Raw genomic sequence first — 13,338 nt, forward strand, 5'->3', positions numbered from 1 at the left:
TCATGTTCACAATATGCATGTAGTCTTAAGATGCTACGCCTTGATCCGGAATGGAAAACTTAATGTAACATAGTGTCTAGGGAGGTTATAAAGAATCTGTGTCGGGGGGCGTTTTTTTTATTAAGAGTTTATCTTTATCAGAATTAAGGGTCTTAGGAAAGGGTCATATGGCGTAAAGACATTAAAAAATCATGTCAATTAAGGAACATGCAGCAAATGTGTAGGCTATGCATGATGTATGCTTATTTATTAATATACTCTTTATCTCCTCCTTTGCTGATAAATCAACAAAAACAAGTTTGAATGCCTTCAGTGAAAAAAAACTCGTGCATTCAAGAAAACAGCAAAATGGCCCTGCCAGAGTGTTATTATTTAGTTAGATTATAACAACAATGAATTACAATGATGGTAGAATTGTAATTGTAGGAGAAAGAGCAAATTCCTAGTGTTCTAGCACTGTTAAAAAAAAGAATCATGAAAAAAAAATGCAGTGCAGTATTTTTCTCTGAAAAGCTGTATTGGCCTACTTGCATTTATTCCATAGATAGTATATACCATTATGACTAAGCACATTGTTTCGTGCCGTTTTCATCAGCCTTGTCACAAGAAGCAGCTTGCAATATTTATAAGCCTCATAGTTTTCATCACTCCCCAGAAGACACACGTCACTGCAATGACGCTACAACTGAGCTCTCGCGATGCGGGGCGTAGTTTGCCAGCCATCGGAGTGGTGGTGTGCGCGATAGAGACAAGGGAAGATGGCGACGCAGGAAGGCGAAGCTACCAAAGCTACCGAGAGCAACGGCGAGGTAAAATGAATGACACTCTTTAATATCGTGTTCACTTTTCACGCCCAGGGGGAGAGGAAACGTTGTGCGTGTGTGAGTGGTGAGCGAGGGGGCCGTTAAGATATAAACGTGTTGCCGTTCGTTCCACGAGCCTAGTCAGCCTACAGTGACGTTGTCAATGCCGGTTGGTTTTAAAACGACCCCCTCCTGTCGTTAACGACGTGTTGAGAAATCCCGACTGTTAGCGGGCAAATGTACGGAGCGATAATGGAAGTCGACGTTCAAAATCTCACCGTGAGTGCAACAATAACATGAAAGTGACAGGTTAATGAGTTGACTCCGAGTGTGAGCCAGCTGATTGCTGCAGTGTGTCAGTTCGCTATCAGAAGGCCTGAACCTCTACAGCGCAGCTTCACTAACCAGGCCAGTCTTTAGCAGCTCTTATACATTTCTAACCCTCAGTTTAATCTTTATCACCTGCCATTTTTATATTATTTACAGTCATTCCATGGCAAACTTTAGGCTCAGCGTTAATTTCGCACAGGTTCACCTAGCAGGTCTTAAAGTCTAGTTAGTTAACACTGACAGTGTGGATGAATCAGGAGTAGCTATGGCTCACCCTGGAAAAGGGCTCTCTTCATTTGTTAACAACAGGTTATCAGGCCATGTTCTAATTATTCCCTGAGTTACGAATGCTTATCACAAGTTACCAGAGGTCAACGTGAATAATCGGTTTTCTAGAGGCAAACCAGCGATAAAACAACAACACTGCAATAATAATAATAATAATAATAATAATAATAATAATAATAAATAAGGTGATTGTGCAGCTTTAATAAATACTTGGTGTCACTCTACTGAATGACCATGATGGTTCACCAGTGTTTTGGTTTTAATCATTCGATTGATCTATGAACTTTTTCAGGACTAGGTATTACTTTATTGTTTGATTCCTATTGAGGGTTCAGTTGCAAATCTATTATATTCTTAGCTATTAACATTATATCGATGTGACAGCTGTGCATAGAGTAAAAACAAAAATACCTTACGATCTTCAAAAAACATGCATTTCACGACGGACTGATTGCGTTTTAAGCCATTAGTAATCACGTCCCTATTGATATGGCTAATATTGCATACTAGGTTTTTTTGCTTCATCTTATAAGCCACTATGTGTAGTAAAACATTATCAGAAATTTCAACATCTCTGAACTTCTCACCTCCTTCCTGTCTGACACACACGTGCACACACAGAGACGCACGCAGGGAGGCAGGCACGCACGCAGGCACGCACGCACACAATGTTAAGAATTTAGTCTGCAGTGTGCATTGCACCATAAATAAAGTGGTTAAATGTTAATCCTTGTTCAGAGAGTGTGTAAAATTCTTGTAAATGATTATCTCACGCTGCAACAGATATGTAACAGATAATAGAGTGGCTTGTATATAATTTTACCCAAACTAGACATACAAGAGCGTACTAAAAACTCTATTTGTGAGCCACGTCACAGCCTTGAAGATGTTATTGATGGTGCTTGGCCAGTTGCTTATCACACTCTGGAAGTTGATTAATTTCTAGGCCGTCTTGGCGCCCTGATTAATGATGATAACCTGCTAAGCGGAAAAGCTACCCTTTACCCTGAAGTGTTGTTTGTTCCTATAGAGGCCAACCCCTGGCCTCCCTTGTGTTGGTGACAATGGGGGAGATGAGATGTTTAGATAGCGAATGAGTCTCATGACTTGGCGTATGCTTGTGTATTGTGTCACTTGTATAGAATGTGGCCTTGCTGGAGGGTTGAGCGGGTTACAGCGACACGCTGAGGCAAACTAATGACATGATTCACTTATCTTGTATGCAAATACGCATGCTGGTACTCCCATGAATGTGACCTCAGAAGAGTTATTTTAACTATGCCAAAACTACCAATGCTCTATCAGGTCAATTGATCATTATTGTAAAATGTAATGGTTGCCTGACAGATTGATTTCATTTGATATCCTTTTCTTAGAAATTAAATCTCAGCTTTAGGTGCTGCTGTCCTGTTGTCTGTAAATATTGTAGGGCTTTAGTCTATTTATTAATGTCAGTGAAGAATAAAACGAGTGCTTTCCTCACTTTTTAAAATCCTATTTTATGTCTTTTAAATAGCTTACTTTTTTAAAGATTACTTTTGGGTGTTTTTCACTTTATTAGACAGATTTGGAGGGACATGGTTGAAATGGGGCAAAGAAGGGGGGCATGCAGAACGGACCACGGGTCGAATTGGAACAGGGTCTGCTGCAATGAGGACTGAGCCTATAGGGGGACGCTCTAACCACTACACCACAAGCGAAATGTATTTTTTTTATTTTTTATTTTTTTTAAGATATTTTTTGGCATTTTCAAGTTTTATTTGACAGTACAGAGTTGAAATGGGGAGACCGAGAGAGAGGTGGGATGACCTGCAGTAAAGGTCCACAGGTCGGACTCGAACCTGTGACCACTGCAATGAAGGCCGGAGCCAATATGGTACGCGCTCTATCCACTACGCCACCGGAGCGCCCCACGAAATAGCTTTTTAAAGCCAATAACCTTGAAGCTGTTCTTGTTGGATGACGTTCTACATTCAATTTTTTTTTGGCAAAGCTGACTGTGTGTGTCTTTGTGTGTGTGTTTTAGGTGGCCGTGAGCAGCAATGGAAGTGCTGCAACAACAGATGACCAGACTGTGCAGACAGCTGGAGATGCACAGGATCCTCCTCCACAACCAGCACCTAATGCATGGCAGGTGCTTAAAGGAGTCCTCTTCAGGTGAGTTTTGGCTTTTAAACATGGCAGACTCGCTCTCTATTTTTATGGCTGTAATAATAAATAATATACATGAGTCCATTTGGGACCTTTTTTGAAATGTGTTTATTCAACTTTTTGTATGCACAGACAGGAATGAGCAAATCAAAAAGTTGTATAGTTGGATTTCCACTTCTGTTTTGGTACAGTCACAAGAGAAAACTTGTTCTCGTAGGACTAGTTGAGCTGACGAGGTTCAGATCGCTAAACACCTTTTATTTATTGTCTTCCCAATGTGCAGGGATGGATAAACGTAAATTGATCCTTGTACTTGATCACTTGTTTTCTCTTTCAGTAATGATGTTTAAGCGCACATATCAGAAAGAAAAAAATCCTAAAAGCAAACAGCAACAGTGTGTAGGATTATGACAGTTTATGATCCGATGCCCATTTCAAGAGCTTTTTTAGTAGAATTACCTGACCAGGGTTCAACATAACTTTTTTTTCCTACTGGCCCGCCGGGCCAGTGGATCCGAGTTTTACTGGCCCCTTGTATATTTTCACTGGCCCTGCACACACTTTTTTTTCTTCATAATTTAGTGTCAATACTTTTAATACCTGTATTAGAAAAATAACCATATCTAAAGGGAATATCTATACTGTAACAGTATAGATATTCCCTTTAGATATGGTTATTTTTCTTTTAGTTAATTATATGAAATGTTGATATTGCTCATACACATAATATAAAACCAGGCAAACATATTGAATTTGAAGCCTACAACTGAAAGTATGTTGAAAGAGTGGGCCAGTATTTTTATTCTTGAATTTGGGCAGTTTAATGAATAGTTCACCTGCAGAAGTCATGTTCAAACATAAAAAAAAAATAAGAGATGAAGGTCTGATCATTCTTTGTGGTGTGGTAGGCTGTTTTTATTACTTTCTCTATATGCATTAGGGATGTGAATGTGTCGACCGAATGACCGGTTTTCCACTTGCGCTCAAGTTGACTTTAAAAATAGAATAGAAATCCGAAAATCAGTGGGTTATGCCGTTTTTTTTTAATGGGAGATTTCACCGTGTACGAGTTCACGTCTGGTCGTGAGCGCGCTGCAGGAGTCAGCTTCACATAACAGTCCGGTCTGGGACCATTTTTTCCAACTATTGATAAAAAACAATGCAGTGCAAAATATGCAGCATAAGTTAAACGCTCGTCTAAGACTATGACGTTAAATCACCTTAGAAACACACAATGCCTTCGTCCAATCACAGCAGCGTTTCACCGTGTGATCTCGCCAGCGAGTGAGCCGCCGCGCAGATGAACTGTGGTTTGTGGCTAAAATAATAACCGGGGATATTCTCCCCGTTAGCGATTTCAATGGGAAAGACTTCCGCGATCTGATTGAATGTCTCGAGCCTGAAAACACAGTGCCAAACTGCGCGACTATAGGAGATGTACAGTGAGCGGAGTCCCTCCGTTCGTTTCTGTCTACAAGCGACACAATCACCGGAGACGCATTCACAGCGTTTAAATAAAGCCTCTCATTTGTATTACCATTGGGGCTTTGATGCAAATACTGCAACATTACGGCGGCAGATAAAGGAAAAGCGCAGTTATCATTTTCTGCACCTCAACCTCTGCTGTGGGAAGAAAGAAAGGGGGCAAAGCAAGTCGATTGATTTGTCGACTCGCAGGCGGACGGTAGGCAGCTCTGCCAACGGAGCGAGAGTGCACCCGCTTGTTGCTCCGCCTGTCAAAACGCCCACGCATCGGTTGTCCACTGGCCTTTCATTAAAAAAATATATTTTATATTAGGTTTATTATATTGAGTCTTAAATAAACACTGCTTTCATTCCGACTCTCAACGCGCATTTCAATGAACCATGATGTAGTCTACAAAAAGATACTGAACTGTGATTGGCCAGTCAACTTGCCCTGCATATGATTTTACTGGCCCCGGGCCATCGGGCTATACGTTATGTCGAACCCTGCTGACTCAGTTTATGTGTAGCTACTAGCTGCCTTGTGTTTGTTGATTGCAGTAGTTTACAGGGCATTTAACAGTTAATTTTTATGTTTAGCATATTCAGGAAAAGGTTCATGTTGAGGGATATGGTCCTTGATGATTAAATGAACCGCACCTCTGGTGCAAGGGTTATTTTATTATTCTTTATTTTAAGTTAAAAAGAATAGAGGCAAAGTTCTATGCATATAGTTTCGCATTCTAGCACCTAATGTAAGGAATAAAAAAATGGGTCCTGGAACAAATGTGTGGAAATGGAAAGTTTGCTTTGTTGTGATTTAATTTAGTGTTTTATGTTTGCCTTAAGGTAGTGAAGATAGTAGCTAGAGGTGCTGCCTTTTACACTTAAAAACAGATGATGGTTATAGATCACTCTACAACTCATTGGGCTTCAGAATGCAGAACAAAGATCTTGTCCAAAGTTGATGAGTAATGTATTTGTGAACATGATTCTGCACTGCACTAAGACACTGCCCTGTAAATTAACAAAAACGTGTGTTTAAAAATGAATTATTTGTCAGTTTAACCTAAAACAACATGCATTGAACTCTCAAAGGGAACTTGGAAGTTAGACTGATTTAAAAATGGAAAGATAAGCTAGGTCCTGATAATTTTGAATATTTCGTAATATTTTCTTTGTTTGCCACAGAGTACTCCGTGTTCCCCTTTCAGTTCTAAGTTTGTCTTATTTGACCCATCACTGATTTTATGATGCAAGAAAGGCGTCTCTCTCTCTCAAAGTTTGAATGTAATGAAGTTTGACTGGAAACAGTTAAATCAGATAAGCCTGCTTGTGGTTTCGATCTCCTGTCTCAGCTCTTCAGCTCACAAGTGGCAATTTGTTTTTGATTTATGCTAACATACCCAGTATGTGTCCATTTACAAACAACTTCAAATATTATTCCAACTCAGCAGAGTTCTTTTTTTTCTCCTATTTGTTCTCCCTTATCTTTACCATACATTATTTATTTATCAAAACTTTTTTTCTCGTTTCCCCAGGATCTTCATAATCTGGGCGATCAGTAGCTGGTTCCGTCGTGGGCCGTCCACTCCTGACCCCAACACGCCGGCCGGGGCACCTAGAGTACCCAGCAGGAACCTCTTCCCCAAGGACACCCTCATGGTATTACACCTGTCCCACCAGCATTTGGACAGCAAGCCAGTGTTATGACTCCCTTTTTAGACCGACTCACTCGTCCTCCTCCGACTCTAATATCATAAACGCCTTTTATTTTCCCACCTTGCATTCAGGACTTGTACGTGTACGTGAACCAGGAGGAGGTGTTCTCTGACTTCAACAACACTGAAGACCTGTTCTGGTTCCAAAGGGACCTTGTATATGGAGACTGGAGCACGGGGGAGAACGGGGACGGCTGTTACGAGATACATAAGGAGATGGACATCCCAGAGGTAAGGACTGACTGCAATGTGTGAGAAGTGACAGACTGTTGGTGGATGGTGAAAGGAAACGGTTGGAAATGAGGCTTACATTGGTGAAGGGCAGGACAGACAAGTTGGTAATAAACTTGACAGTTTCGTAATGTATATGTGTATTTTTCTAAAACTGATGCATCTTCCTGTGCCATGTGTACTTGCAGAAAGTGCTGCACAACGGTTCCCTTTACATGCACATCTACTTCACTAAAAGTGGATTCCACCCAGATCCCAAACGCAAGGGGCAGTATCGCAGACTGGCAACGGTTCATTCAACACGAAGTAAGCGCACATGGAAAATGCAAGGATTGTTAACATCAACTAAATTGGAAATAATAGAATGATATATTTGTGATTTATTTCTATGTATTAACCTTTTACTTATTCACTCAGTGCTAAATAAATTCAAGCGAAGAAAGTTTATGAAGACCAAGAATCTGCTAACGGGAGAGACCGAAGTAGACCCCGAAATAATCAAGGTTCATAACGTTTTATTTGCATTTTATCATTACACTGTCAAGCAAGACTGATACATTTACCAATATAAGCTCATTGGAGATATTTTGGTACTGTTTTCTGAGGTCATATAGAAAAAGTGTCACCATTATATAGTTTGTCCAACAGAGAGCACTGACAAGTTGGTTTTTCAGCAGTGAAATGTCCCACTCTGTATGAATCATATTAGTCATACAGGAAAAATACCTAAGGGATCCTTAATCAAGATAAAACATTTTTGTACTTTTTCAAACAGTTAGATTTTAAATCAAGCACCAACCTTTCCTTGAATTAATTGATGTCTTGATTCATAATTCTGCTATGCTAACCAGTTTGGCTTCAAGCATTCTTTTCAATTGACTGACTCTTGGTAAATACAAGCCTCAAGAAATACCTTAAGAGCGAAATCTCAAGTAATGACCTTTTATCAGTTATCCTCATTGTATTACATTGATTTCTTAGAAGAAGAAGAAAAAAAAAGTATATTGTAGCTTATCTTGGAAGAAGGCTGTGAGCAAAGGATTAATGTTAATTTAAAAGCTTATCGGCGACGTGTCTAATCTTATGCATTTCCCCACAGAGGGCAGAGAGCCACGGTCCAGTTGAGATTATCTCTTATTGGCACCCCAACCTCACCATCAACATGGTAGACGACCACACTGCCTGGGTCAAGGGCTCTGTACCCCCTCCTCTAGACCAACGTAAATTCCTCCCACTCACCTCTTTTATTGTTGTCAGCTAAAAGTTATAATTTCCAATTACAACATCTGTTTATTGTACCAGATGATGAGTCTCTATTTTGTGTATCAAAACATCTTTATCACCCCTACTCTTCTACTCCCTCTCCCCCTAGATGTCAAGTTTGATGCAGTAAGTGGCGACTACTATCCCATTGTGTACTTCAATGACTACTGGAACCTTCAGAAGGACCACTATCCCATTAACGACACCCTGACAACACTCCCGCTGCACCTCTCCTACTGCCCGCTGTCCTTGTGGCGTTGGCAGCTGTACGCCGCCCAAAATGCACGCTCACCATGGAACTTCCTACCTGAGGACACCTACGAGCAGTCTGATGATGACCAAGACTCTGTCAAGGTAAGAGGTCAAGGCTAACGGAGACAGAAAACTGAAATAATAATAAGGAAAACCACGTTGTAACAAGATAAAACTCTTTGTGTAGGTGGCCCTTTTGGAAACCAACCCGTACCTGCTGGGTATAACCATTGTTGTCTCCATTGTGCACAGCATCTTCGAGTTTCTTGCCTTCAAGAACGGTGAGGTCAAAACAGCAGGACTTATGTATTCATTTATTTTTGGCAACAAAATAATTTCCCCATTGTCTGATACGCCTCATTTTAACTCATCCCCATCTCTTCAACAGATATCCAATTCTGGAACAGCAGGCAGTCTCTAGAGGGCCTGTCTGTGCGCTCCATTACATTTGGAGTTTTTCAGTCTCTGGTGGTGCTTCTGTACATACTAGACAACGAGACCAACTTTGTGGTGCAGGTCAGCGTCTTCATCGGCCTCCTTATTGACCTGTGGAAAATTACCAAGGTCATGGACGTCAAAGTAAGTCACAACAACTCTTTTTATGCACACCATTTTAAATCTCCTAAAACGTGTCTCTCCTGTCGTCCTTTCTTGAAATAAACCTAAAAAAAAATCATGTTCCTCCAACATTTCTTTTTGCATGTATGTTGTTATTACCATATATAAGTAACCACCATTTTTGTGTTTCTCCAGTTGGACAGAGAGAACAAAATCTTAGGAGTTTTCCCAAGATTAACATTAAAGGACAAGTCAACATATGTTCAGTCTTCAACCAAAGTCTTCGACGACGTAAGTCTAACCGAAACTAAAATACAGCACTTTCAACATTGACCAAAAATACATTGAAGATGTTATAAGACTTCTGATAAAGCTCTACACTAGTTGACCTAATGTTGCTCTGTGAAAAAGGACAACTAAGCCTGAATACACATTTGTCTGCTGTGCTTAATAAAAGCATGGCGTATAAACCAATAGATAATATTTCAGCAAGTTCATTTCTTCATACTGTCTCTGATAACTCCTTCCCTGTCTTGTCCTGTGAACAGATGGCCTTCAGGTACCTGTCTTGGCTGCTCTACCCTCTGTTCGGGTGCTATGCGGTCTACAGTTTATTGTACGTAGAGCACAAAGGCTGGTACTCATGGGTACTCAGCATGCTCTATGGCTTCTTGTTAACCTTTGGTAAGTTTGTCTCAAGCATTTATTCACTTCTTATAAATAATAGCTTATTTTCCTGTGTCCTTTTTGATTCAGAAGAACATTTACAGTTCATGTCAGGTGTTGGAACTTTAATACAAAATAAATTAAACATGGCTTAATGTAACTTACTGTATACTGTAACATGTTCCTTTTAATAGTAAAGGGTTCTTGTGAACTCATTCCTAACACCTGAAACTATTTATTCTCCAAATGCATTATTGATTGTACTCTCTGCTGAAATGTTGTTTGCAGCACAGTTTATGTAGATACATTTTTTAGACCAGAGACCAGGCTGGTTATTATTGTCTTTTCATTATCCTGTCTCTTAGTGGATGCAAATGCTGCTACTGTTTTCATACTTGCACCATGGTTATGTATCCAATTCCCAGAAGCCTCTGCTAAAGTGCTGTGTATTAACAGAGTCCATGAAGGGCTCACTCGAGTCATGTTCCCTGCTGTCTAATCTACTGCCCCTGGTGTTAAATGGTTAACATTACATAACTTCTGCTTTTTTTCTTTCCTTCTTTCATTCTGTGTTTGTTTTTTGTTTTAGGTTTCATTACAATGACACCACAGCTATTCATCAACTACAAAATGAAGTCTGTGGCCCACCTCCCATGGAGGATGCTCACGTACAAGGCTCTGAATACCTTTATTGATGACCTGTTTGCCTTTGTCATCAAGATGCCCATGATGTACAGGATAGGATGCCTCAGAGACGGTATGTCTTCTGTCATCCAGATGACACATAATACAAATAAACATAACACAAAACAACAATAATTTTAAAGTGTCATAACGACATTTTTTAAAATTAATGTATCGTCTGTGTCCGAAAAGGAGTAGGAAGAGGCCAAAGCTTATTTATTCCCACCCCTTATTCAACCGCTCATGATTATCTGATATGAATTTATCATCTTTAAACACCCATTTACTAGCCTGGAAATCCAGACCTGCCGCTAGGCGCTGGCAAATTAAATGTGCTGCGCCTGTTGGTCTGGACACTCTCCATTGAAGCTCATTAAAAAAGTCAAGAAATCCTGAGCTACGTTTCAATTGGTTCTATCTGATATGGCCAGAGCCCTTTGTATGGTGCTCTGGGGCGGACGTAACCGGATGACGAGAGTGACGTGCATGCGGCGTCGAAGCATGGACATATAAAGAAAAGCGATAAGATAAGTGATAGTAAACATCAAAGATGGCTGCGGATATGTTGTTTGAGACGGCTTTGACCTCGACCCTTTACGATTTTGAAGACGGCACTCAAATCTTTCCTTAGCAATTAAGAGGAATGTTCTGTTTTGCCGACTGACCACGTCAAAAGTTTAATTTAACAGTTAATCTCGCTGTTCGCTAAACGAATGGGGCTTAATACGTCACCTTGTTCATTGCTCTGATTGGTTGTAGTGCTATCCAATTGCGTGCAGTGACATTTGAAATACTCGAGTAGGAGCCACCTCTTGAGTTAGTTGGGAATTACTATTCATCGTGGCCAGACCCGGCCTCTATCGTTCTAGATATCAGGGTCTGGATTTTCAGGCTACCTATTTACATAATGTGCATCAAATTATTCATATTTATGCAATAATCTCTTTACAAAAAATATAAGCAGGTCTTACAAGATTTAATTGGATGGCCATTGATGCTGCTAGATGGCTTTGCTGGCTTAATGTTGCATTCATGTTGGAACAGAAATACTGTAATTAGCTTCCTATAAATGGTTCAAAATAAACTGGGATACTCTTTCAGTATCTTTCTGAAAGCTCTGATATTTCCAACTTTGTAAATAATAACACATGTTGATGTCTCGGCTCAGCCAAAGTTGTTTAAGCAATTTGAAATGGATTCTGTCCTACATTGTCAATAAACAATAATTGTATCCCTGCCACGAGTAGCTGTGTACTCAGTCGTGGAAGTAAATCTCTTTTACCAATCCCATCCCATATGATTTGTGAACATAGTTCACAGTGCTGTTCATAAGATTTATAAACATTTTACATGATTACCTTAGACTAGAATTGAAAAGAAACTACATTTTATTACTGTAAGGATTTTTTTTATATAAAATGGGAATAAAGAATTAGAATTGTACTTGTTTCCCCCTGGACTAACATCTGGCTCCTCTCCTCCTGCAGATGTGGTGTTCTTCGTCTACCTTTACCAGCGCTGGATCTATCGGGTGGATCCCAACAGGTTCAACGAGTTTGGCACCAGCGGGGTCGAACCAACTGAAAACAATGTGGAAGAGGCAGAAGCTGCTCCCGCCGCGCCCGCCGCCATCACAGACAAAGCAGAGGGGGAGAAGAAGAACGATTAAGCCAGACTGCACCCTTATCCTCCTCCCTGGCCCCCCTCACCGCTTGGGGCAAAGAGGACTAGTGGAAATTCAGTCAGGGAGGGGAGTCGTCGTTTAGCTGTCATGGACGCCACTACACAAAAAAAGAGAAAAAGAAAAGAAAATGCAGTTCAACTGTGCCCTCTGATTTCTATGTGGATCCACAGAGAATCATATTCAGTGTAGACTTGGTAAATTCTTATTTCTGTTCCCCACCCTCTGGTTTTGCAGTTCCAGTGAAGTAAAACAAAATGTGATGTACTGTATTCTGTATGATTTCTCCGAGGGTAACTGTCTTGGAGTAGAGGTCAGGAGGGGAACGGGTCGCAGTTATACTACATTTTTTCTTTTCTTTTCTTTTTTAATATATATAAATATATATATATATATATATATATTCACAGGGAGGAAAAAGCAGCCAAGTGCAACTTCTTTGTGTAGATTCCTTGTGAATTTTCTTTTCATTCCATATGAACACCGTGTTTCGGATTGCTGGAAACTGGTTAGTAGTGCTGGAGGAAACTGGAAACATCCTGAGTCACAGCGGAGGAAAGAGAAAAAGAGAGAGGTGGTGACTGGTGATGGGACGGATGACCCTACAGGACGCTTCCCACAAGACAGTGACTACTACCCTCAATTTTAAACAAATGTTTAATGTTCTAAACTTGAACACGAAAAAAATAACAGCCTTGTTGGTATTAATATAAATATATTAATATTGTCAATGACTTAATTTTTGTTTTTTCAGTCACTGAAGCATTCTTTTGTATGTCCTCAAACTGTACAGAATCTTAGCTTGTCATGTTAATAATACCGATGTCAAAACTGTGTAGCAGTAGCTAATTTTGCAAGTCTTTTTATTTTACCCCCTCAGCCGGATGTCTGGTTCAAATTGTTTCATGTTCACGCTCCAAACCAGATCACCTCGACCAACACAGTGAAGACGGGTGTCAGATGTGTGCTGGAAGAAGGACAGTGTCTCTTTGTTTTGTTTTTTATTTTGAGTGCTGTAAATCCTGAAACAAAGAGGGTTCCGTGTTGGTACATATTACATTTTCATTAATTCATGTTTATAGTAAAACTTAAGTGTGATTTAAAATGTCTGTGCAAAGCTTTTTTGATTACTGTTGTTGCTTTTTACTTACTGCTCTGGGTTCTGCTTATGTCATGCTCAATATTATGAGATAAGCTACTCTTTAGACTCTCACCGTGAAGGCTTGAGTTATATATTTCAGCTATT

The 13,338-nt window shown here is 40.1% G+C and overlaps 1 protein-coding gene across 1 annotated transcript; it reads left to right on the forward strand.

Annotated features, from left to right (window-relative positions):
- The first annotated feature begins 721 nt into the window (after positions 1–721).
- Positions 722–13,212, forward strand: clptm1 (CLPTM1 regulator of GABA type A receptor forward trafficking). Its single transcript, XM_080054114.1, has 14 exons — positions 722–809; positions 3,448–3,578; positions 6,578–6,701; positions 6,830–6,988; positions 7,177–7,294; positions 7,406–7,491; positions 8,088–8,208; positions 8,361–8,605; positions 8,691–8,784; positions 8,892–9,082; positions 9,257–9,352; positions 9,610–9,745; positions 10,317–10,484; positions 11,899–13,212. Exons 1-14 carry the CDS (start codon positions 759–761, stop codon positions 12,078–12,080), a joined length of 1,902 nt encoding a protein of 633 aa, XP_079910240.1. The 5' UTR covers positions 722–758; the 3' UTR covers positions 12,081–13,212.
- The last annotated feature ends 126 nt before the right edge of the window (positions 13,213–13,338 follow it).

The sequence above is a fragment of the Ammodytes marinus genome, assembly GCF_949987685.1.
Source record: "Ammodytes marinus genome assembly, chromosome: 3".
Lineage (NCBI taxonomy): Eukaryota > Metazoa > Chordata > Actinopteri > Uranoscopiformes > Ammodytidae > Ammodytes > Ammodytes marinus.

Coding starts and splice junctions, on each gene's coding strand:
- clptm1 (XM_080054114.1), top strand. CDS start 759: ATGGCGACGCAGGAAGGCGAAGCTACCAAAGCTACCGAGAGCAACGGC. Junction 810..3,447: donor CTACCGAGAGCAACGGCGAG/GTAAAATGAATG, acceptor TGTGTGTTTTAG/GTGGCCGTGAGCAGCAATGG. Junction 3,579..6,577: donor CTTAAAGGAGTCCTCTTCAG/GTGAGTTTTGGC, acceptor TCGTTTCCCCAG/GATCTTCATAATCTGGGCGA.